At 40.4% G+C, this 27,338-nt stretch overlaps 1 protein-coding gene across 1 annotated transcript in view; it reads left to right on the plus strand.

Moving 5' to 3' along the window:
- The window catches only part of col11a1a (collagen, type XI, alpha 1a), a 256,824-nt gene that overhangs the window by 85,887 nt on the left and 143,599 nt on the right, over nucleotides 1-27,338 (plus strand). The window contains exons 12-20 of the mRNA XM_060922694.1: nucleotides 829-903; nucleotides 2,467-2,550; nucleotides 3,201-3,257; nucleotides 5,842-5,895; nucleotides 6,052-6,105; nucleotides 18,946-18,999; nucleotides 19,805-19,858; nucleotides 26,168-26,221; nucleotides 26,307-26,351. Of these exons, the coding sequence (XP_060778677.1) occupies nucleotides 829-903; nucleotides 2,467-2,550; nucleotides 3,201-3,257; nucleotides 5,842-5,895; nucleotides 6,052-6,105; nucleotides 18,946-18,999; nucleotides 19,805-19,858; nucleotides 26,168-26,221; nucleotides 26,307-26,351 (531 nt within the window). The remainder of the gene's footprint in view (nucleotides 1-828; nucleotides 904-2,466; nucleotides 2,551-3,200; nucleotides 3,258-5,841; nucleotides 5,896-6,051; nucleotides 6,106-18,945; nucleotides 19,000-19,804; nucleotides 19,859-26,167; nucleotides 26,222-26,306; nucleotides 26,352-27,338) is intronic.

Here is a 27,338-nt window from a genome sequence, read left to right on the forward strand (position 1 = left end):
TTGTCAGTGTTTGTTGTATGAATGCATGCTGTGGTATCGATTCAAGATGGCAACTCCTTGGACCTCTTCTGAAGGATGTGAGTTAATAATGTTCCAGGAGAGCTTGTTTCCTTTATTTATTTAACAATCACTGCTTAACTGCAGGGAGGGAAACAGTGGAGCCTTTTAATTTCAAGCAGCGCACCTCTGGGAGAAGTTAAAAATCAGGCGTGTGAACCACACTAAGACGATTAACGCTGTTTAACTGCTGTAAAGCACGAACAGAAATGTGTGTGGTACTGCTCAGTGTTGGATTTGGAGTAGATGATTTAGTCCCAGTCCCTGTTTATTATTTCTTTAATTATTTTTGGGGGTAGTTTGAAACTTTTGGATGGAGTATGAAGGCTTTTTTAGGAGATCCACATGCATAATGACTTATTATTAACATGTTAGAGTGTAGTTATTAGTCATTGTACATATTCTTAGGAACGTCTGCTTATGTATTTACACCTGTATTACACTTTATAGCTGTGGATATAATGCGTTATGAATATAATTTGTTAACAGAAAGATGTACAAACACCAACGCAGGTTAACGTGTCTGTAATTAAACATATTGCATATTAAGAATTACATTTGCTATAAAGTATCGTGCATGTTCATAAATAAAGTGTAGATTTATATTATAGTGTGTAGAGTCTGTAATATATAACTGTGTGTATTTTGAGTTATTCTAAATTATTAATTTATTCAGAGTTTATCAGAGTTGTGACCTTCACATAGAAAGTGTGTCATTTCTGTTCCTGGTGATCTTTCTGATCCGGCGAATTTCCTTTATCTGTCCATTAGGGTCCTGCAGGTCGAGCCGGTCTTCCCGGAGCGGACGGGGTGCCAGGTCCTCCCGGGACCATGCTGATGCTGCCGGTACAGTCCCCATATTCATATTTATATCATTTATTTCACTCTGCATGAGACGACCTGAACTCACTAGTGAAGTGTTATTGTATCTGTGAGTTACAGATAAAAAAATATTGTTTTAAAACAGCTTTAAAAAATAAATCTCTAAAATTCTTAAAAATGAAGACGGGGCTGATTTATATTATAAATTTATTCAGATTTTTTTCTGTCTTTGTTTTAAACATCAGCTCGTATCCTGTAAATGGAACTCAGGTTTACTCTGAATGACAGTTTTAGGTACATTAGAACTTGAGTTCTTGCTTAATATGTAATGTTTTCCCCGTGTCAACACTTTATGAGTGAGAAGAGATAAAAATGTTTATATATATTAATAATTTCCTGGAAGTTAAAAACCCTACAAATATCCTCTCTGAGTTGCCCATTAGTTGCTAGATTGCTAGATATCGCAAAATGTAATGTTTATTAATAAATACACTATTTTTGAGATTCTGGTGAATTTGGTATTTTTATCTCGTAAGCTCATAAACTCGTGGTATAAAAGTTTAGAGCAGTTTAGGTGTAATGTGTACATTTACATGTGTTTATTAAAAATGATAAATTAATAACTTTGATATAATTATCGTGCACCTAAAATATGAATTCTATCTATCTATCTATCTATCTATCTATCTATCTATCTATCTATCTATCTATCTATCTATCTATCTATCTCGATTCACTTCTTTGTACATCTATCTATCTATCTATCTATCTATCTATCTATCTATCTATCTATCTATCTATCTATCTATCTGAGTCACTTCTTTGTACATCTATCTATCTATCTATCTATCTATCTATCTATCTATCTATCTATCTATCTATCTATCTATTGATTCACTTCTTTGTACATCTATCTATCTATCTATCTATCTATCTATCTATCTATCTATCTATCTATCTATCTATCTATCTATCTATTTACTTCTTTGTACATCTATCTATCTATCTATCTATCTATCTATCTATCTATCTATCTATCTATCTATCTATCTCAATTCACTTCTTTGTACATCTATCTATCTATCTATCTATCTATCTATCTATCTATCTACCTATCTATCGATTCACTTCTTTGTACATCTATCTATCTATCTATCTATCTATCTATCTATCTATCTATCTATCTATCTATCTATCTATCTATCTATCTATCTATCTATCGATTCACTTCTTTGTACATCTATCTATCTATCTATCTATCTATCTATCTATCTATCTATCTATCTATCTATCTTGATTCACTTCTTTGTACATCTATCTATCTATCTATCTATCTATCTATCTATCTATCTATCTATCTATCTATCTATCTATCGATTCACTTCTTTGTACATCTATCTATCTATCTATCTATCTATCTATCTATCTATCTATCTATCTATCTATCTATCTATCTATCTATCCAAGTATTCATGTCTTTGTACTTTAATTTTTTTATTTATTTGATAGAACCAGTTTGCGTGACATGTGAACGCTGTGTGTGTGTGTGTGTGTGTGTGTGTGTGTGTGTGTGTGTGTGTGTTGTAGTTCCGTTTCGGTGGTGATGGTGAGAAAGGTCCCGTGGTCTCGGCCCGGGAGGCTCAGGCTCAGGCCATTCTGTCCCAGGCCAGGGTGAGTGCACTTCACATACTTTTAGCTTTTTACGGCTCCTTCTGAGTGAGGAAGATGTGTGTGTGTGTGTGTGTGTGTGTGTGTGTAAAGTTTACAGCCTTCGGCTGAGAAGCGAGGGGGCGTATTGGGTGGAGGGGGTGGGTTGGAGGGGTTAAAGGTTGAAGAGGGTATTTTGAAGGTCTGGGATTCACAAAAATGCCACTTGCTAAGCTGTAAAAATAGCAGCAAGGTTCACAACCCACAGGTGGGTTAACAGGTGTCAGAGAGATAGCACTGTACACACACACACACACACACACACACACACACACACACACACACACACACACCCTGTACACACACACCACTTACATACTTTTTAAACATATTATTATACATGTTTAACCTCTCTCTCTCCCTTCCCTCCTTTTCTCTCTCCCTCCACCTCTCCCTCTCCCCTCTCTCCCCCTCCCTCTCTCTGTCCCCCTCCCCTCTCTCTCTGCCCCCTCTCCCCCCTTTCTCTCTCTCCCTCTCCCCTCTCCCCCCGTCTCCCCTACCTCTCTGTCTTTTTCTCCCCCTCTCTCCTTCTCTTCCCCCCTCCCCCTTCTCTCTCTCTTCCCCCTCTCTCTCTCTCTCTCTCTCTCTGTCCCCCCCCCCCCCCCCCCCCCCAGTTGGCGATGCGAGGTTCTCCGGGTCCGATGGGTCTAACAGGACGCAGTGGTCCTGTGGTGAGTCACTCGTCCCCTTTTCATCATTATAATATATAATCTAACAGAAGAGATCCAGTTCTGAGAACCTGCTGGAAAAGATGGTAAAAAACCTTCACACTATGTCCCTGTTTAACACACATGAAAAATAAATAAAATAATAAAAATAATAACAATAGATCATTTTATAAAACCTTTACAATAAATAAAGAGTTTAACAGCCAATCAGCCGCTTGTTCCTGGGATTAATGGCAGCGTGTTGGAGAGCTCGCGATCTCAGTAAAGTGTGCCGTGATGCCAGAGATTTCATCAGGAGATCGCCTTCTTCCTCTTCTCCTGTCAGTCAGACAGACTCCAGCCAATCACAGTCCTCCGTGAGATCATTCATCATGAACAGAGCAGTAAAGGCACCGTCACGTCTGATGACTTTATCCAAGCAGTGGTGAAGGCACCTGACACATTGTTCTGGAAAATGCGTTCACAAATCAGCAGCTTCTTTATTTCTTAGATGCACAGATTTTATCTGGATGGAAGCGCCATCATAAAATACTTTAAATGATTTACTGAGCAATGTAAACATTTCGTACGGACCTCAGCGCCGGTACGGAGACGGATTAACGATGCAGAATATGTTCAAAGTAAATGAAAAATAACCCACTAATATCCGGTCGGATATAACATTCCTTCACAAAATACGAGATAAGAAAGCTTGAATTTATCTGATAGTTCTCTTCATGAGATTATTATAAATCAAATGGAGCAAATAAAACGGTTCCTTAAAGTCCCAGGAATTCTGAAAAACATTCCAGGCTCTGTAAGGAGGAAAACTTTCTTGATATATTTTTTTAATTAATTTCACTGTACTTATGGATTAATTTACTTTAAAATAACTGAATACAGGACTAAGCCTATGTTGAGACATTTATTTATTTACATTGAAATTGACTTGCCTTTAATGTATTGAATCTTATTAATATTATTTGACTATATTAAAAAAAAACAGGTTTCACAATTTCTGAATGCACGCAGAAGCAGGGCTTTGAACCGGTTCAAGGAATGAAAATGAAAACCGGGAACTTTTTCTATTTCACATGGAACAGAAACGAAACCAGAAACTTTATTATTTTTTATGTTCCGGAACAGAAACGCTTATTAAAAATAATGGTAACCGGTTAATACCGGTTTTTATTTCGTTCCTCAAAGTTTCCGTAGCCTACAAATAAAAAAGCCATTCTTCTCCTGCGCAAGTTTCTATGACCCGCTGGGGTTCACTTCCTGTGTGACGTTCGCTGACTGAATGGAGAGAGCGGGAGGGTGGACTACTATCACGTCTCCATGTGATAATAAGTGAGTAAGTGCATTACTGAGTGTCTGAGCAAAGAAGAGCCTGAACGTTGCAACCTCCCTATTGGCTGTTTGTAAAAATGTATCAGTTGTTGCCCTTCCCACGGGAATCATCGCGGGCTCGAGAGACGAGACCTGACGAGTTAGTTCGTTGGTAGCAGAACAAAATGTCTGGACACAAATCGGGTTTTCAGAAAAGGAAAGAAAATAAACGCAGGGTCGAAAATACAAAAAAGGAGGCAGAAAATGCAAAACGAGTTTTAAGGTAGGACAAATGGTTACTTTTCTGAGGCAGCCCGCCGTGGCTGCCTGCAGGCTTATTTATTATAGCCCATTTAGTTAAAATAGTTGATATAAAATGTTTATAGTTATAGTTATGTGATGGTTGTCCTGATTTAGACTGGTGTTTTTTTTTTTTTTTTGGGGGGGGGGGTGTTGCGCGATGTTGCACCCGGGTCCAGATTAGGGCAGAACCGGCCCTGGCTACATTTCAGGTGTAGTTTGTTTTATGTATGTATGTACTTGCACAGATGTGTACTTGGTCTTCCAATATGGCGCCTAACAAAATCTCGCGGCGCGGTGATGTCATGCGGTAGCCCTCTATAGGGCCTGACTAGCCTTTGGTAACACACTAAACGAATTATCTTTCATTTTTGGCACTTTTTCTGTTTGTGTAGATGGGAAGACATACTGAGAATCCAAATCGCCAACATTTGAAATAATAATTGTTTTGAATTATTTCTTGTCTTATTTAATGAAGGTTGTAATAGAATTAGCCTACATTTGGCTTAAGCTGGATGAGACAGAGACATAATTTTATAGCCATTTGTTAAACAGCTGACAGGGAACGTAATTAACCGTTCCGGGAACGAAATTTTTTTTGTTCTAACCGGTTCGGGAATGTCTATTTAATGGTGGAACCCAAAACCGGAAACGTTAAAATTCCGTTTCTGTTCGGAACGAACCAATAGGAAAAAAATTCTGGTTCAAAGCCCTGCAGAAGAGCCTCAAAATACTGTAAATATTATATTTTTCTGTAATTTTTAATATAATTCGGAATATGTTTAACATATAATGAATATATAATGTAATGAACTTCTCTCAAATGTTCTGGAAGGAAATAAAGTACGAAGGTGAAGGTGATGGAATTGAAACTGAGTGACACACTGCCCTCTGCTGATTATGTTGCTGTATTACATATTCTGTGGTGTGACCAATTTCTCTCTCTCTCTCTCTCTCTCTCTCTCTCTCTCTCTCTCAGGGTCTTCCTGGTGCTCCAGGCCTGAAGGGTGAATCTGGAGATCCAGGTCCTCAGGTGGGGTCTCACACACACACACACACACACACACACACACACACACACACACACACACACACACACACAATAACAAGTTCAAAAGGCCATTGAGGAAAAGTCATATGACTTTCTTGTTCGATTACGGTCTCAGTATTTCTGTGATGTCCTCCGCAGGGTCCGAGAGGGATGCAGGGACCGCTAGGACCGCCAGGACAATCAGGGAAGAGGGTGAGTCATGACCTCGGAGCGTTTCAGCCTCAGGCCTCTTATTCAAAATCTGTTGAATTTTAGCAGCAGTTTAGCGCCATCGTTCAAACCGCACGTCAAATTCAACACACGCTCGTCATCTAAGCCTCAGTAACACCATTTATATCTTCATAAACAGTCCTGTGCAGAAGTCCTCGGCATCCTTTTTTCATACAAATTTGCTATAGATTTCTATTTTGTGACTTCTACATTATCGAGTCAAAACATTACAAAAACATTTTCAAGTCCCAAACATTTTTTTTTTCCAGCACAAATTTAAATGTTACAGGAAAAAAAAAAGTTTGTATCTGAGCAGCGTATTCCATAAGAGAGCACTTTTCAGCGTGACACAGTGTCCAGAAGAACTGCGGCTGGTTCTGTGAGATGCTCTCAGAAAAACCTGCGGCTCATTTCCTTAGAACACTGCACTCACTGGACCTCAGACGACTGGGGGTTTTAAGTGAAGGGTCGTCTCACACCAAATATTGACTTTGTTTCATTTATTATGGCTCACTGATGACTGTTTATAGCATTTTTTTTTAATGTTGAAACATTTCAGTTTATTATTTTAAGCCATTTTTGGCTAACAGCATTTCTTTACATGTGCCTCAGACTTTTACACAGGACTGCATGTACCGGTTTAATACAATTACAGAACATACAGTATTTGTATTAAAAACAGAGTTTCTCTTCTAACATTTTACTTAGATTAGATTAGATTAGATTAGATTAGATTAGATTAGATTAGATTAGATTAGATTAGATTCACTTTATTCATCCCACATCGGGGAAATTCACGTGTTACAGTAGCAAGAAAAAGTCAAACAGATAACAAATAAAACTGAAATAAAAATTAGACAAACGAAGGATTACATACAGAGGGCTATTTGCATTATCTACCGTGAAAAAGTATAGAAAAAAAAAATTGCCTTATTGAGAGGCTCGGAAAAATTGCACGTTACACACTACCGTTCAAAAGTTTGGTGTCACTTTGAAATGTCCTTATTTTTGAAAGAAAAGCACTGTTCTTTTCAATGAAGCTCACTTTAAACTAATCAGAAATCCACTCTATACATTGCTAATGTGGTAAATGACTATTCTAGCTGCAAATGTCTGGTTTTTGGTGCAATATCTCCATAGGTGTATAGAGGCCCATTTCCAGCAACTCTCACTCCAGTGTTCTAATGGTACAATGTGTTTGCTCATTGCCTCAGAAGGCTAATGGATGATTAGAAAACCCTTGTACAATCATGTTAGCACAGCTGAAAACAGTTGAGCTCTTTAGAGAAGCTATAAAACTGACCTTCCTTTGAGCAGATTGAGTTTCTGGAGCATCACATTTGTGGGGTCGATTAAATGCTCAAAATGGCCAGAAAAATGTCTTGACTATATTTTCTATTCATTTTACAACTTATGGTGGGAAATAGGGGTGGGCAAAAATATCGATATATCACGATACTTTGTCTTCCGATTCAATATCGATACTCAAAATTTCATCTCATCTCATTATCTCTAGCCGCTTTATCCTGTTCTACAGGGTCGCAGGCAAGCTGGAGCCTATCCCAGCTGACTGCGGGCGAAAGGCGGGGTACACCCTGGACAAGTCGCCAGGTCATCACAGGGCTGACACATAGACACAGACAACCATTCACACTCACATTCACACCTACGGTCAATTTAGAGTCACCAGTTAACCTAACCTGCATGTCTTTGGACTGTGGGGGAAACCGGAGCACCCGGAGGAAACCCACGCGGACACGAGGAGAACATGCAAACTCCGCACAGAAAGGCCCTCGCCGGCCACGGGGCTCGAACCCAGGACCTTCTTGCTGTGAGGCGACAGCGCTAACCACTACACCACCGTGCTGCCCTACTCAAAATATGAATATCGATATTTTTTTCAAATAATAAATCATGTTTCAGACGGGTTGTAAATCCAGTACGACTTCCACACTTCCGCTCCGCAAGGTGTCGCTGTGCCGCTACCTCACTGCAAGGCACTCTTCGTCTTCTCTTTTTTTCCCGGTGGTTGCAGTGAGGAAAAAAAAACAAGCAAGCATGGCTGTTAACGTAAACCTAGAGACGCCGCCGAACTTTAAGGCAGATGTTTGGAGGCACTTTGGATTCCAAAGGAAAGGAGGAAAAAAAAAAACAGTGAGCTGGACAAAGAGTACGCACTTTGCAAAACCTGTTTCGCTCCAATTAGATATTCAGGTAACACAACAAGCTTGCGAACTTACTTAGCACGACACCACCCCGACATATTATCTCAGCCGGAGCCACCGAAACCCGACCCGAAGCAAACTACACTGGACAGCGCCAAAGTCCTCCCGTCTACTTCAGTGATGTGTGACTTACTGTAACTGTGAACTTAATTTTGTCATTTAAGACCAAAGGCAAGAAGCTGCACTTTATTTTGCATTTTCAATTTTAGTGTGTGTGAGACACTGCATTTTACAGTGGTGCTTGCAAGTTTGTGAACCCTTTAGAATTTTCTATATTTCTGCATAAATATGACCTAAAACATCATCAGATTTTCACACAAGTCCTAAAAGTAGATAAAGAGAACCCAGTTAAACAAATGAGACAAAATATTATACTTGGTCATTTATTTATTGAGGAAAATGACCCAATATTACATATCTGTGAGTGGCAAAAGTATGTGAACCTTTGCTTTCAGTATCTGGTGTGACCCCCTTGTGCAGCAATAACTGCAACTAAACGTTTGCGGTAACTGTTGATCAGTCCTGCACACCGGCTTGGAGGAATTTTAGCCCATTCCTCCGTACAGAACAGCTTCAACTCTGGGATGTTGGTGGGTTTCCTCACATGAACTGCTCGCTTCAGGTCCTTCCACAACATTTCCATTGGATTAAGGTCAGGACTTTGACTTGGCCATTCCAAAACATTAACTTTATTCTTCTTTAACCATTCTTTGGTAGAACGACTTGTGTGCTTAGGGTCGTTGTCTTGCTGCATGACCCACCTTCTCTTGAGATTCAGTTCATGGACTGATGTCCTGACATTTTCCTTTAGAATTCACTGGTATACGGTAATTCAGAATTCATTGTTCCATCAATGATGGCAAGCCATCCTGGCCCAGATGCAGCAAAACAGGCCCAAACCATGATACTACCACCACCATGTTTCACAGATGGGATAAGGTTCTTATGTTGGAACGCAGTGTTTTCTTTTCTCCAAACATAATGCTTCTCATTTAAACCAAAAAGTTCTATTTTCGTTTCATCCGGCCACAAAACATTTTTCCAATAGTCTTCTGGCTTGTCCACGTGATCTTTAGCAAACTGCAGACGAGCAGCAATGTTCTTTTTGGAGAGCAGTGGCTTTCTCCTCGTAACCCTGCCATGCACACTATTGTTGTTCAGTGTTCTCCTGATGGTGGATTCATGAACATTAACATTAGCCAATGTGAGAGAGGCCTTCAGTTGCTTAGAAGTTACCCTGGGGTCCTTTGTGACCTCGCCGACTATTACACGCCTTGCTCTTGGAGTGATCTTTGTTGGTCGACCACTCCTGGGGAGGGTAACAATGGTCTTGAATTTCCTCCATTTGTACACAATCTGTTTGACTGTGGATTGGTGGAGTCCAAACTCTTTAGAGATGGTTTTGTAACCTTTTCCAGCCTGATGAGCATCAACAACGCTTTTTCTGAGGTCCTCAGAAATCTCCTTTGTTCATGCCATGATATACTTCCACAAACGTGTTGTGAAGATCAGACTTTGATAGATCCCTGTTCTTTAAATAAAACAGGGTGCCCACTCACACCTGATTGTCATCCCATTAATTGAAAACACCTGACTCTAATTTCACCTTCAAATTAACTGCAAATCCTAGAGGTTCACATACTTTTGCCACTCACAGATATGTAATATTGGATCATTTCCCTAAATAAATAAATGACCAAGTATAATATTTTTGTCTCATTTGTTTAACCGGGTTCTCTTTATCTACTTTTAGGACTTGTGTGAAACTCTGATGATGTTTTGGGTCATATTTATGCAGAAATATAGAAAATTCTTAAGGGTTCACAAACTTTCAAGCACCACTGTATTTTGAGTATTTACTCAAAGTTCAGAAGAAACATGAGTCACTGAGGTTTCAGTTCAGTTTCAGTGTGTGGACACTGACCCACACTGCACTTTGTTTCATAATTGTGCTCAGGGAGACTAAGATGCCCACTGCACTTTTCAATGTGTTCCAGACAGTGTGTTGTTCCTGCAAATATGTTGTAACTTGCGCTTGTATAGTTACAATAAAATGGCATGGATAATTTGAATTACATTATTTTGACTCAGTTTGTCCCATGAATTATCACTATCATCTGATGTACATACAACTCGGATTTTAAGATGCATAAGGCGGTTTACATTTTTCAGTGAACTATGTAGAATATCGCAATATATCGCAATATCGTATCGTGACTCAAGTATCGTGATGCGTATCGTATCGTGAATCAAGTATCGTGATGCGTATCGTATCGTGAGGTCCTTGGCAATACCCACCCCTAGTGGTAAATAAAAGTGTGACTTTTCATGGAAAACACAAAATTCTCTGGGTGACCCCAAACGGTAGAAGTATGCATAAAAATAGTTTAAGGCCTACAGTATATTATTGCACATAATAATTGCATGGATGAGAGATGGCAGAGGTAGTAGTGGTGAAGTAGTGCAAATATAACGACAAACAGGTTATTGGTGCTACGTTAACGTTAAGTTGTGGGTATGGGTGTCACTTCTTTAACTCTTCGGAGAAATGAATGAACTGCTCTCAGGTTTGGGATAAAAGTGAAATATTTTATAAGACACTGGGATTTGTTTCTAATATTTACTGAAAAAGGTTGATTTTTGATCATGTAACTCCCTGATTATAGAACTGGGTTCTGTCTGTCCATCCGGTCACGTTTTCGTTTCCGGGCCACATCTTTACAACTACTGAAGATATCTTCATGAGACGTTGTATACATATCACGCAACATACGAACTGGTGCCTTTTGCTATTTTGGATTTTTGAAAAATAGTATTTTTCAAATGTTTACATAAGAAATAGATTTTGACTTAGTTTCTAATAGCAATGTTCGTTTCCAGAGCATATATCCAAAACTGTTCATGATACGGATTTGAAACTCGGTATACATGTTAACCCTTGTGTGGTGTTCGCATTTTTGTTACTCAGCCAGTGTTGGTGGGTCTGGCGGACCCGCTGCATTTTGGTGCTTTAAATTCAACACAATCAAACAATTTTACATTAAATACTTAACAGATGTGGGCGGCATGGTGGCATAGTGGTTAGCGCTGTCATCTCACAGCAAGAAGGTCCGGGTTCGAGCCCCGTGGCCGGCGAGGGCCTTTCCGTGTGGAGTTTGCATGTTCTCCCCGTGTCCGCGTGGGTTTCCTCCGGGTGCTCCGGTTTCCCCCACAGTCCAAAGACATGCAGGTTAGGTTAACTGGTGACTCTAAATTGAGCGTAGGTGTGAATGTGAGTGTGAATGGTTGTCTGTGTCTATGTGTCAGCCCTGTGATGACCTGGCGACTTGTCCAGGGTGTACCCCGCCTTTCGCCCGTAGTCAGCTGGGATAGGCTCCAGCTTGCCTGCAACCCTGTAGAAGGATAAAGCGGCTAGAGATAATGAGATGAGATGAGATGACAATCAAACAATTTTACATTAAATACTTAACAGATGTGGGCGGCACTGTGGCATAGTGGTTAGCGCTGTCATCTCACAGCAAGAAGGTCCGAGTTCGAGCCCCGTGGCCGGCGAGGGCCTTTCTGTGTGGAGTTTGCATGTTCTCCCCGTGTCCGCGTGGGTTTCCTCCGGGTGCTCCGGTTTCCCCCACAGTCCAAAGACATGCAGGTTAGGTTAACTGGTGACTCTAAATTGACCGTAGGTGTGAATGGTTGTCTGTGTCTATGTGCCAGCCCTGTGATGACCTGGCGACTTGTCCAGGGTGTACCCCGCCTTTCGCCCGTAGTCAGCTGGGATAGGCTCCAGCTTGCCTGCGACCCTGTAGAAGGATAAAGCGGCTAGAGATAATGAGATGAGATGAGTATATTATTGCACATAATAATTGCATGGATGAGAGATGGCAGAGGTAGTAGTGGTGAAGTAGTGCAAATATAACGACAAACAGGTTATTGGTGCTACGTTAACGTTAAGTTGTGGGTATGGGTGTCACTTCTTTAACTCTTCGGAGAAATGAATGAACTGCTCTCAGGTTTGGGATAAAAGTGAAATATTTTATAAGACACTGGGATTTGTTTCTAATATTTACTGAAAAAGGTTGATTTTTGATCATGTAACTCCCTGATTATAGAACTGGGTTCTGTCTGTCCATCCGGTCACGTTTTCGTTTCCGGGCCACATCTTTACAACTACTGAAGATATCTTCATGAGACGTTGTATACATATCACGCAACATACGAACTGGTGCCTTTTGCTATTTTGGATTTTTGAAAAATAGTATTTTTCAAATGTTTACATAAGAAATAGATTTTGACTTAGTTTCTAATAGCAATGTTCGTTTCCAGAGCATATATCCAAAACTGTTCATGATACGGATTTGAAACTCGGTATACATGTTAACCCTTGTGTGGTGTTCGCATTTTTGTTACTCAGCCAGTGTTGGTGGGTCTGGCGGACCCGCTGCATTTTGGTGCTTTAAATTCAACACAATCAAACAATTTTACATTAAATACTTAACAGATGTGGGCGGCATGGTGGCATAGTGGTTAGCGCTGTCATCTCACAGCAAGAAGGTCCGGGTTCGAGCCCCGTGGCCGGCGAGGGCCTTTCCGTGTGGAGTTTGCATGTTCTCCCCGTGTCCGCGTGGGTTTCCTCCGGGTGCTCCGGTTTCCCCCACAGTCCAAAGACATGCAGGTTAGGTTAACTGGTGACTCTAAATTGAGCGTAGGTGTGAATGTGAGTGTGAATGGTTGTCTGTGTCTATGTGTCAGCCCTGTGATGACCTGGCGACTTGTCCAGGGTGTACCCCGCCTTTCGCCCGTAGTCAGCTGGGATAGGCTCCAGCTTGCCTGCAACCCTGTAGAAGGATAAAGCGGCTAGAGATAATGAGATGAGATGAGATGACAATCAAACAATTTTACATTAAATACTTAACAGATGTGGGCGGCACTGTGGCATAGTGGTTAGCGCTGTCATCTCACAGCAAGAAGGTCCGAGTTCGAGCCCCGTGGCCGGCGAGGGCCTTTCTGTGTGGAGTTTGCATGTTCTCCCCGTGTCCGCGTGGGTTTCCTCCGGGTGCTCCGGTTTCCCCCACAGTCCAAAGACATGCAGGTTAGGTTAACTGGTGACTCTAAATTGACCGTAGGTGTGAATGGTTGTCTGTGTCTATGTGCCAGCCCTGTGATGACCTGGCGACTTGTCCAGGGTGTACCCCGCCTTTCACCCGTAGTCAGCTGGGATAGGCTCCAGCTTGCCTGCGACCCTGTAGAACAGGATAAAGCAGCTACAGATAATGAGATGAGATGAGATGAAAAATTGCGACTCGTTTTTTGTTTGTTTTTTAATAAAATGTGATTTTACAAAAAGAAAATCAATTACAGTCAAGATATGAATGGAAAAAAAAAGATGTTTATCTTCAAATTTACAAATGAAGCGAGGTTTTTCATAACAACTGATTTTTATTTCTTTGAATTTCATTAGAAATTTAACCCATTCAGTTCAGTTTACACAACACAAGCTGAACACATACAGCAACCATGTCAGTCTATACAACACATCATCCCCATGCTCGTCTTCGTTTCGGGACCGGCTGATGCTCCATCTTCTTCAAAGTCACTGTCAGACTCTGAATTTTCAGAAATGTGATCCTCACGTTCTGAAACGTCTTCCTCTACATCATCATCAAAAGCTTCTCTCGCTTCCAAAATCATTTGCAAGGCCATCTGAGCAGAGAATCTTTTGGCCGTCTTGATCAGCTGTGATAAGGAGCCACATTGGAAAAGCTATATTTATTGTGTCCCACCCCCAATTTACAGGAACCTCTGTCTTGGTTCCCGCAAGACAGAGGGTAAAATGTGTAGGAATGTGAGAGCAGACAGGTGTCGGTGCTTGAACGGCAGGAGCAGAAACACAAAACTCACACACACACACTAACAGCAGGCCCAGACAGGAGGAGGACAGAGTGAAGGTACACACTTTTATTAGCCCCGGGTCCAATGGACCCGAACATCCTGTATGTAATATACAACCCCGATTCCAAAAAAGTTGGGACAAAGTACAAATTGTAAATAAAAACGGAATGCAATAATTTACAAATCTCAAAAACTGATATTGTATTCACAATAGAACATAGACAACATATCAAATGTCGAAAGTGAGACATTTTGAAATTTCATGCCAAATATCGGCTCATTTGAAATTTCATGACAGCAACACATCTCAAAAAAGTTGGGACAGGGGCAATAAGAGGCTGGAAAAGTTAAAGGTACAAAAAAGGAACAGCTGGAGGACCAAATTGCAACTCATTAGGTCAATTGGCAATAGGTCATTAACATGACTGGGTATAAAAAGAGCATCTTGGAGTGGCAGCGGCTCTCAGAAGTAAAGATGGGAAGAGGATCACCAATCCCCCTAATTCTGCGCCGACAAATAGTGGAGCAATATCAGAAAGGAGTTCGACAGTGTACAATTGCAAAGAGTTTGAACATATCATCATCTACAGTGCATAATATCATCAAAAGATTCAGAGAATCTGGAAGAATCTCTGTGCGTAAGGGTCAAGGCCGGAAAACCATACTGGGTGCCCGTGATCTTCAGGCCCTTAGACGGCACTGCATCACATACAGGCATGCTTCTGTATTGGAAATCACAAAATGGGCTCAGGAATATTTCCAGAGAACATTATCTGTGAACACAATTCACCGTGCCATCCACCGTTGCCAGCTAAAACTCTATAGTTCAAAGAAGAAGCCATATCTAAACATGATCCAGAAGCGCAGACGTCTTCTCTGGGCCAAGGCTCATTTAAAATGGACTGCGGCAAAGTGGAAAACTGTTCTGTGGTCAGACGAATCAAAATTTGAAGTTCTTTATGGAAATCAGGGACGCCGTGTCATTCGGACTAAAGAGGAGAAGGACGACCCGAGTTGTTATCAGCGCTCAGTTCAGAAGCCTGCATCTCTGATGGTATGGGGTTGCATTAGTGCGTGTGGCATGGGCAGCTTACACATCTGGAAAGACCCCATCAATGCTGAAAGGTATATCCAGGTTCTAGAGCAACATATGCTCCCATCCAGACGACGTCTCTTTCAGGGAAGACCTTGCATTTTCCAACATGACAATGCCAAACCACATACTGCATCAATTACAGCATCATGGCTGCGTAGAAGAAGGGTCCGGGTACTGAACTGGCCAGCCTGCAGTCCAGATCTTTCACCCATAGAAAACATTTGGCGCATCATAAAACGGAAGATACGACAAAAAAGACCTAAGACAGTTGAGCAACTAGAATCCTACATGAGACAAGAATGGGTTAACATTCCTATCCCTAAACTTGAGCAACTTGTCTCCTCAGTCCCCAGACGTTTACAGACTGTTGTAAAGAGAAAAGGGGATGTCTCACAGTGGTAAACATGGCCTTGTCCCAACTTTTTTGAGATGTGTTGTTGTCATGAAATTTAAAATCACCTAATTTTTTCTCTTTAAATGATACATTTTCTCAGTTTAAACATTTGATATGTCATCTATGTTCTATTCTGAATAAAATATGGAATTTTGAAACTTCCACATCATTGCATTCTGTTTTTATTTACAATTTGTACTTTGTCCCAACTTTTTTGGAATCGGGGTTGTAAATGTGTAGGGGGGGTGTACAGTGTGTGGTCATCGAAAATGTGTTCTGATGTATGTTTTTCTCAGAAAATGAGCCAAGACCAAGAGTCTGAGTTTGAAAAAATAATTAATCATCTCATTGTTCCTTTGATAAAAATGAAAACCGGTCCCACAGACCCGAACACCATACAAGGATTAACAGGGTGATGTAGATGTGCCTTTTCAGACTAAGAAATGAGAGGAATTTTAATTTTTCATGTTTCCATGGAAACAATTTCAGACTTAGTCTCTCAGGTTAGTCTTAGGGGTAGGTTTTGTTTCCGGAGCAGAACTTGAAAACTGTGAGTGGTATGATGTTGAACATTGGTAGAAGTGTTGATTAAGTAATATATATGTGCCTTTTGATACTAAGAAATGTGAGAAATTTTCATTTTTAGCTCAGCTGGACCAAAGGTCTGGTGGGTTTATGCCACGGGCTGCTGAGGTCAGTGTAAAGAGGTTGGGTTGGGTTCCTGCAGCAGAACTTGAAAAATGTGACGAATAATGTCTTGAAACTTGGTATATAGTTGGTATATAGAGCGGGGGATATAGATGACTTGGTTTTCTTGTTACAGTCAAGCCGGAAAGTCTGCACACCCCTTTCACCTTCTCCATGTTTTATTACCTTACAGATTTATTCTACAATAGACTGAGTTTGTTTTTGTCACAAAATTCTACACAAAATAGCCCATAATGACAAAGTGAAAGCAGGACAAAAATAGGTTATTTAGGGGTTACATATCTGTACACACCCTTTGCTTAATACTTGGTTGATGAACCTTTGGCAGCAATTACAGCTTCAAGGCGTCTTGGGAAAGAAGCTACGAGCTTGGCACACTTGTTTCTGGACATTTTTGCTCATTCCTCTTGGCATATCCTTGCAAGCTCCATCAGGTTGGATGGGGAGCATCGGTACACAGCCATTTTCAGGTCCTTCCACAGATGTTCAATTGAATTCAGGTCTGGGCTTTGGCTGGGCCACTCAAGGACATTCATAGACTTTCTCCGAAGCCACTCCTTTGTTCTCTTGGCTGTGTGCTTCAGGTCATTGTCATGTTGGAAGGTAAACCTTCACCCTAGTTTGAGGTCCAGAGCGCTCTGGAGCAGGTTTTCTTCAAGGATCTCGGTGTACTTAGCTGCATTCGTCTTTCCCTCTAGCAGGACTAGTCGCCCCATTCCAGCTGCTGAAAAAACATCCCCACATCATGATGCTGCCACCGCCATGCTTCACTGTAGGGATGGCATTAGCCAGGTGATGAGCGGTGCCTGGTTTCCTCCAGACGTGACGCTTGGTATTCAGGCCAAAAAGTTCAATTTTAGTTTCATTAGACCAGAGAATCTTGTTTCTCATGGTTTGAGAGTCCTCTAGGTGTCTTTTGGCAAACTCCAAGTGGGCTGTCATGTGCCTTTTACTAAGGAGTGGCTTCCGTCTGGCCACTCTACCATAAAGGCCTGATTTGTAGAGTGCTGCCTGGATGGTTGATCTTTTGAAAGGTTCTCCCATCTCCACAAGGATACGCTGGAGCTCTGTCAGAGTGACCCTCAGGTTCTTGCTCACCTCCCTGGCCAAGGCCCGTCTTCCCCGATCGCTCAGTTTGGCCGGGCGGCCAGGTCTAGGAAGATTCTTTGTGGTTCCAAACTTCTTCCATTTATGAATGATGGTGGCCACTGTGCTCTTTGGGACCTGTAAAGCTGCAGCAATTTTTCTGTACCCTTCTCCAGACCTATGCCTTGACACAATCCTGTTTCTGAAGTCTACAGATAATTCCTTTGACCCCATGGCTTGGAGTTTGCTCTGACATGCACTGTGAACTGTGGGACCTTATATAGGCAGGTGTTGGCAATCCCCAAGCATGTCCAATCAATTGAATTTACCACAGGTGGACTCCAATTAAGTTGTAGAAACATCTCAGGCAGTATCAGTGGAAACCAAATGCACCTCAGCTCACTTTTGGGTGTCATATTAAAGGGTGTGCACACTGGTGTACATATGATATTTTACATTTTGATGTTTAATAAATTAGCACAAATGTCTAAAAGCCTGCTTTCGCTTTGTCATTACGGGCTATTTTGTGTAGAATTTTGTGACAAAAAATGAACTCAGTCTAGTGTAGAATAAGTCTGTAACGTAATAAAACGTGGAGAAGGTGAAAGGGGTGTGCAGACTTTCCGGCTTGACTGTATTTCTATTTCTATTTTCCCAACCAAGTGTAATATTATTCTTTAGTTAAAAGTGTCCTTCCCTTTCTTTCTTTCTTTCTTTCTTTCTTTCTTTCTTTCTTTCTTTCTTTCTTTCTTTCTCAAATCCATTTGTCAGATTGAAACGAATCAGTAATGAGAATGGGGCGGAGTGAGCGAGTTTCCATCATATTCTTTTTTCAGGAACAATGAATTTTTAATAAATTGGAAAGCTCTGGGACTGTGTAGAAAAATTAGACACTTTTGTGACACCTATTTCCAATAAACAAAATAAAAAATGAAGGTAATTAATTAAACATAAATTGAGCACCATGTGGGTGGCACGGTGGTGTAGTGGTTAGCGCTGTCGCCTCACAGCAAGAAGGTCCGGGTTCGAGCCCCGTGGCCGGCGAGGGCCTTTCTGTGTGGAGTTTGCATGTTCTCCCCGTGTCCGCGTGGGTTTCCTCCGGGTGCTCCGGTTTCCCCCACAGTCCAAAGACATGCAGGTTAGGTTAACTGGTGACTCTAAATTGAGCGTAGGTGTGAATGTGAGTGTGAATGGTTGTCTGTGTCTATGTGTCAGCCCTGTGATGACCTGGCGACTTGTCCAGGGTGTACCCCGCCTTTCACCCATAGTCAGCTGGGATAGGCTCCAGCTCGCCTGCGACCCTGTAGAACAGGATAAAGCGGCTACAGATAATGAGATGAGATGAGATGAGATGAGATGAGCACCATGTTCCAATTTTACTCTGATGACTAATAATAATGTATCTCTGATGTGTGTGTATGTGAAAGGGTCGTGCTGGTGGTGATGGAGCTCGTGGAATGCCTGGAGAACCTGGAGCTAAGGTTCGGACCTTTAACTAACTCTAAGTTAAAGCTGTATAATGTATATGAGTGAGTCCACGCTTATGGGTACTGAAATGGGGACATGAACTTATTTTTAAAAATTCACCTAAAACCATTTCTTTTTTTACCATCAGGTCACAAAACATGTAATCTTTAATGAATGATATGTTAAAAGATAACTTTAATTTTCTGAGATGTAATAAAAACATATTTATATGCCAAAGTCAGAACGTAACAGAAGTGTTGTGGACATATATATTCTCAATTTTAACAATGTAGAATTACTTTTTGAAACATAGGAAGGTGATGTTTTAGCAAATATAATTAATGAACATGTGTAGTAGAATAAACATACACATTCTTTCAATAAGATTAACATGGTATATAGCTAGACTGTAATTAATTTGTAACAGACGCGAGATGGACAATCGTAACAGAAGTAATGTAACAGACATCATTTTGGAACTCATAGGCTTGACTTTGGCATATAAATATGTTTTTATTACATCTCAGAAAATTAAAGTTATCTTTTAACATATCATTCATTAAAGATTACATGTTTTGTGACCTGATGGTAAAAAAAGAAATGGTTTTAGGTGAATTTTTAAAAATAAGTTCATGTCCCCATTTCAGTACCCATAAGCGTGGAATCACTCATATAATTTCTGTAACAGTGTCAGTGTGGAGTGAACGCTGTACACTGCTGCAGGACAGTCACAGGCTCTTTAAAATCTCTACAGTCAGGTCAGAGTGTGTACGTCATTTACATTTCTGACATTTTGTGTGTGTGTGTGTGTGTGTGTAGGGTGACAGAGGGTTTGATGGCCTTCCAGGTCTCCCAGGAGAGAAAGGACACAGGGTGAGTACAAACACTGTCTTGCGTGATTACACACACACACACACACACACACACACACACACACACACACACACACACACACACAATTTTGCAGTTTGATATACAGTGCATTTAGTAATAATTCATTCATCTCAGCGCATTACTGAGCTCTGAGAGTAGAGTCGAGAATAAAACACTCCGTGTCGTGCAGCTTTTGGAAAATAATCAAGGACTGAGTTATGATGACACAGCGTTATTCCTGCCACCCTATTTTTCTGTGAGAGCACATCTGGGAAGTGTTATATTTCTCTTGTACCCCAGCAACTTACCGATGATTAAAGTTGTGCATTTATTCAAGAACGACACGCTGTACTTTTTATCCGTTTATAGTTACGTTTAATTTCGTAGAACATCTGTGAGACAAGTACCCGTTTTTATCCCCCGCTGGCCGAAAGACCCAAAGGGGGATTATGTCGTGGCGATTTCCGTCCATCTGTCCATCCGTCCCGGGAAGTGTACTCACCTTCTGAAATCAGCTCCTCTCACAATTTTTGGAAGAATTTCACGAAACTTGGTAAAAGTCTTTGTTATATGTCACTAATACGCATATTGTTATTTTGTTCAATTCGGTCGCATTTTACCAGAGTTACCACCCTTGATTAACAACCTTGTACTTTCACAATTTCATGAAGGTGCGCTCGCCTTCTGACATCAACTCCTCTGACAAGTTTTGGACGAATTTTTCGAAGCTTGGCAAAAAGCCTTGGTATATGACGGTAATACGCAGATTGCGATTTAATTTTGTTTGTGAAAATTTTCCCAGAGTTTTGACCCTTGATTAAATAACTTGTACTTTGACAATTTCATGAAGGTGTATGTTCTTCTGAAATCAACTCCTGTTACGATTTATGGAGGAATTTCACCAAACTTGGCAACAGGCTTTGGTATGGCAATTATACACATACACTACCGTTCAAAAGTTTGGTGTCACTTTGAAATGTCCTTATTTTTGAAAGAAAAGCACTGTTCTTTTCAATGAAGATCACTTTAAACTGATCAGAAATCCACTCTATACATTGCTAATGTGGTAAATGACTATTCTAGCTGCAAATGTCTGGTTTTTGGTGCAATATCTCCATAGGTGTATAGAGGCCCATTTCCAGCAACTCTCACTCCAGTGTTCTAATGGTACAATGTGTTTGCTCATTGCCTCAGAAGGCTAATGGATGATTAGAAAACCCTTGTACAATCATGTTAGCACAGCTGAAAACAGTTGAGCTCTTTAGAGAAGCTATAAAACTGACCTTCCTTTGAGCAGATTGAGTTTCTGGAGCTTCACATTTGTGGGGTCGATTAAATGCTCAAAATGGCCAGAAAAATGTCTCGACTATATTTTCTATTCATTTTACAACTTATGGTGGGAAATAAAAGTGTGACTTTTCATGGAAAACACAAAATTGTCTGGGTGACCCCAAACTTTTGAACGGTAGTGTATTGAAATTTTGTTTAATTTGGGGAAATTTTCCCAGAGTTACACGCCATCAAGGAGTGTTTGCTTTCTGAAATCAACTTCCCTCACAATTTTTATCCCTCGCTGGCCGAAAGGCCCGAAGGGGGATTATGTCGTGGCGGTGCCCGTCTGTCCGTCCCAGGCATGGTTATATAGCATAGTTGTCAGTGGGGGATATTGTGCTCTCAGAGCGCTCTTGTTTTTTGTTTATGTTTTTTTTTTTTTTAAATTCTGTTCCCTGTCACATAAATAGCAAGCTAAATTTGGGAGCTAGCAAATGACTGGCTAGCAACATAATCTGTGAGGTCGCGCTATATAAACAAGTTATCTTTCACCACAGAGTGCGATATTTATTCACATCTTTAAATGACTCCTGAGTAGGACGGACAATGTGGTCTGGAATGTTATCAACTTACTGGGAACTCTGGAATTATCGTTTCGCCTCCACAGAAGGACTGTAACCAGCGCTCAGAGAGCTGTATCTGTCGCATAATGCTTTCCAACTTACAGTTGGACCATAACGACAGTACTTATCATCGCTCTGGTAATCAATAGAGCTCCCTGTCGAGGTATTACAGTGAGGATCTGCTGAGTGTTTCAGGTGATCTCGTTTAGCGTGTATGCAGCCACTGGCGTTTCGGAGTGGAACAGTGCTGCTTTGTGCTCCAGGTGAATGACAGACAGGCTTTTATCGGATTACAGACAAACATCTTTACAGGATTTAAAGGCCCTGGGATGAAGAGAAAGGGCACTCAGACACATTAAACACAGATTAAAGCTTCTTTAAAGGAGGTTTGTATTTTTAGAGCTGTTTTTTTTTTTTTTTTATGATGACGTCCTGGTGTTAATGTGCATTTTAGAAAGGTTTAGAAACAAGGTATTGAAAAACAACATTATATAATATTAGAATGTACTGTATATTATATATTAGCTGTACGTTTCTTTGTGGATTCTTTACAGTGTCTTGCAAAAGTATTCATCCCCCTTGGTGTTTGTCCTGTTTTGTCTCATTACAAGCTGGAATTAAAATTGATTTTTGGAGGATTAGCACCATTTGATTTACACAGCATGCCTGCCACTTTAAAGGTGCAATTTTTTTTTATTTTTTATTGTGACACAAACAATAATTAAGATAAAAAAAACAACAACAGAAATCTGGAGTGTGCATAAGTATACACCCCCTTTCGTATGAAACCCCTAAATAAGAGCTGGTCCAACCAATTCACTTCATAAGTCACATAATGACTTGATTAAGATCCATCTGTTTGCAATCAAAGTGTCACATGATCTGTCACATGATGTCTGTATAAATCACCCTGTTCTGGAAGGACCCTGACTCTGCAACACTACTAAGCAAGCAACATGAAAACCAAGCAGCCTCCAAACAGGTCAGAGACAAAGTTGTGGAGAAGTACAGATCAGGGTTGGGTTATAAAAAATATCCCCAACTCTGAATATCCCACAGAGCTCCATTAAATCCATTATAGCAAAATGGAAAGAATATGGCACCACTACAAACCTGACAAGAGAAGGCCCTGCCCACCAAAACTCACAGACCGGGCAAGGAGGGCATTAATCAGAGATGCAACAAAGACACCAAAGATAACACTGAAGGAGCTGCAAAGATCCACAGTGGAGATGGGAGTATCTGTCCATAGGACCACTTTAAGCCGAACACTCCACAGAGTGGGTGGGGCTTTATGGAAGAGTGGCCAGAAAAAAGTCATTGCTGAAGAAAACCCGTTTGGAGTTTGCCCAACAGCATGTGGCAGACTCCCCAAACACATGAAAGAACATTCTCTGGTCAAATGAGACTAAAATTGATCTTTTTGGCCATAATGGGAAACACCATATGTGGTGCAAACCCAGCACCCTGAGAACACCATTCCTACAGTGAAGCATGGTGGTGGCAGCATCATGCTGTGGGGATGTTTTTCATTTGCAGGGACAGGAAAGCTGGTCAGGACTGAAGGAAAGCTGGATGGCACTAAATACAGGGCAATTCTGGAGGGAAACCTGTTTGAGTCGGCCAGAGGTTTGAGACTGGGACGAAGGTTCACATTCCAGCAGGACAATGACCCTAAACATACTGCTAAAGCTCCACTGGAGTGGTTTAAAGGAAAACATTTAAATGTCTTGGAATGGCCTAATCAAAGCCCAGATCTCAATCCAATTGAGAATCTGAGACATAACTTGAAGATTGCTGTCCACCAACGCAACCCATCTAACTTGAAGGAGTTGGAGCAGGTTTGCCTTGAGGAATGGGCAAAAATCCCAGTGGCTAGATGTGCTAAGCTAATAGAGACATACCCCAAGAGACTTTCAGCTGTAATTGCAGCTGTAATTGTAGCAAAAGTTGGTTGTACAAAGTATTGACTTTCGGGGGGTTACCTAAGCACACTCCAGTTTCTGTTTTTTCATCTTAATTATCGTTTGTGTCACAATAAAACAACAATGTTCACCTTTAAAGCGGTCGGCATGTTGTGTAAATCAAATGGTGCTAACCCTCCAAACATCCATTTTAATTCCATCTTGTAATGCAACAAAACAGGACAAACACCAAGGGGGATGAATACTTTTGCAAGAGACTGTATCTAATACAGTATGTTACATTGTGAATTCTTTAACTCATGCTAAATTTAATGTTGTGGATTCTTTACCTCGTACACTATGTTACGTTGTGAATTCTTTACCTCATATAGTACGTTATGTTGTGGATTCTTTACCTAATCGTGAATTTAATGTTGTGGATTCTTTACGTCATCCAGTATGTTACGTTGTGGATTCTTTACCTCGTACTGAATGTTATGTTGTGGATTCTTTACCTCATACAGTATGTTACATTGTGGATTCTTTACCTCGTACCGAATGTTATGTTGTGGATTCTTTACCTCATACAGTATGTTACATTGTGGATTCTTTACCTCATACCAAATGTTATGTTGTGGATTCTTTACCTCATACAGTATGTTACATTGTGGATTCTTTACGTCATCCAGTATGTTACGTTGTGGATTCTTTACCTCGTACTGAATGTTATGTTGTGGATTCTTTACCTCGTACAGTATGTTACATTGTGGATTCTTTACCTCGTACCGAATGTTATGTTGTGGATTCTTTACCTCATACAGTATGTTACATTGTGGATTCTTTACCTCGTACCGAATGTTATGTTGTGGATTCTTTACCTCATACAGTATGTTACATTGTGGATTCTTTACCTCATACCAAATGTTATGTTGTGGATTCTTTACCTCATACAGTATGTTACATTGTGGATTCTTTACGTCATCCAGTATGTTACGTTGTGGATTCTTTACCTCGTACTGAATGTTATGTTGTGGATTCTTTACCTCGTACAGTATGTTACATTGTGGATTCTTTACCTCGTACCGAATGTTATGTTGTGGATTCTTTACCTCATACAGTATGTTACATTGTGGATTCTTTACGTCATCCAGTATGTTACGTTGTGGATTCTTTACCTCGTACTGAATGTTATGTTGTGGATTCTTTACCTCGTACAGTATGTTACTTTGTGGATTTTTTTTTACCTCATACAGTATATTATGTTGTGAATTCTTTACCTCATACAGTACGTTACGTTGTAGATTCTTTACCTTGAACCAAATGTTATGTTGTGGATTCTTTACCTCGTACTGAATGTTATGTTGTGGCTTCTTTACCTCATACAGTATGTTATGTTGTGGATTCTTTACTTCGTACTGAATGTTGCATTGTGGATTCTTTATCTTGTACAGTATGTTATGTTGTGGATTCTTTACCTCGTACTGAATGTTGCATTGTGGATTCTTTACCTTGTACTGAATGTTACATTGTGGATTCTTTACCTCGTACTGAATGGTACGTTATGGATTCACTACCTTGTACAGTATGTTGCATTATGCAGTCATTACCTTGTACTGTATGTTAAACTGCGTCCTTATTACATATAACTGATGATGCGTTCTCGAATCCTTTAATTGTATTATAGTTTACGCTGTATCATCCCTACATCATACCACATGTTATATTGTGTAATCATTACATCACACCGCATTGTTGCATGTGTTCACATTATGCCGCACCCTATATTTGATTATGCCATTATTATATTATGTTGTTGTTACTCTGAAGCATCTTCCGGTTACATTACATTCCACCATTTTACTTTACAACACCATTACATCAGTGTGTAATATCATTGTTTGTAGCATTACACAGATGAAAATCAGGAATGTAATTTTCTGGTGACTGGTTGGTGGGGTCTGAAATATTTTCGTGCGTTTAACATTTTAGTGTCTGATTAAATTTGTGTGTGTGTGTGTGTGTATGTGTGTGTGTGTGTGGGGGGGGGGGGGGGGGGGGTGGGTGGGTGTGTAATCAAATCCGAGATTAAACTACTCCCACAGTAAGTCCTTGCCCACTGGTACAGGCTCAGAAACAGCAGTAATAATGCGTCGTAAACATTTAGGTGTACTTGACTATGAAATATATTCACATCTCATTATAATTTATGAGACCGTTAGCAGTAATAAATGATGTGTCAGTGTGATGGATTACCTGCATTTTGTTAATGGCCCTGAAAACACCAGCATCCTGAAGAAAACTCACTGGCACACAGATGAGGAAACCGAGCTTTCTATCATTCAGCAAGGACTCAAACAGCTAGAGCGTTAATATAGAGGCCCTCTGTTCTGGAATATTCACACACATTACGCATTACGCTCATGACTAACAAGAAATTAAAATCTCTCTCTCTCTCTCTATCTCCATCTCTCACTGGTTCTAATTCTCTCTATTTCTCTCCCTCTTGTCAGGGAGATTCTGGTCCCCGTGGACCCCCTGGTGCTCCTGGAGAGGACGGACCCAGAGTAAGTGTTCTTTTTTATTTTTTTAATCTTCATAGCATCCACTTTGATTGAAATATAAAACCGCTGTCATCTCTTGTCTCTGTAGGGAGAAGATGGAGAGATCGGACCACGAGGGTTGGCTGGAGAGAGCGTGAGTTTGCACTTTCACTAATCATATATGAAGTTGAACATGTTTACGAGTGAGCTTCCTGTTTTCCTTCCTAGACTTCCAGATGCCATGCAGTATATTTCATCAGTGCTGTAGATTAATATAATTAATGCTGTAATATCACCAGTGTATTGCTAATATGTTTGTGCATAAAATAATATTGCTAATATTTCACATGGTTAGGTATAAGTGCAGTAATAGTGGGTGTGACTTTCGAAATTAAATTCAATACCCATTTAAAGTCCATTTCATAACCCACCACACCAAGCGATTTTTCTCAAATTTTAACTAAATACCAGACAGCTGATGAAGCATCATGTAATTAACACCAGCAAAGTGTCTCACTAGAAGGGCACTTGATAGAGTCTATACCGCCACTAAGCCACGTGTTATCAACATCAAAATCAAATCTGTAGAACCTAGGATAATATTAAAGCTGTCCACCAAATTTCATCCAAATCTGTTCACAACTTTTTGAGTTACGTTGGGAAAAGTAAAAAAAAATAAATCCTGGATCCACATACATATCTGGATTTGCATCAAAATCCAATGGATTGTTCCTTGGCCCATGGCTCACCTTTCCACCAAATTTCATCCAAATCCCTCTCTACTTTTTAAGTTACATTAGGAGCAAGCAAAGAATCCTGGATCTACATGCACATCTGGATCCTGGATACACATACATACAGTGCTCAGCGTAAATGAGTGCACCCCCTTTGAAAAGTAACATTTTATCTCAATGAACACAAACAATTTCCAAAATGTTGAAGTTTAATATAACATCTGTTTAACTTATAACGTGAAAGTCAGGTTAATAATATAACTTAGATTACACATTTTTCAGTTTTACTCAAATTAGGGTGGTGCAAAAATGAGTACACCCCACAACAAAAACTACTACATCTAGTACTTTGTATGGCCTCCATGATTTTTAATGACAGCACCGAGTCTTCTAGGCATGGAATGAAC

This window comes from Neoarius graeffei, chromosome 5 (genome assembly GCF_027579695.1).
Source record: "Neoarius graeffei isolate fNeoGra1 chromosome 5, fNeoGra1.pri, whole genome shotgun sequence".
NCBI lineage: Eukaryota > Metazoa > Chordata > Actinopteri > Siluriformes > Ariidae > Neoarius > Neoarius graeffei.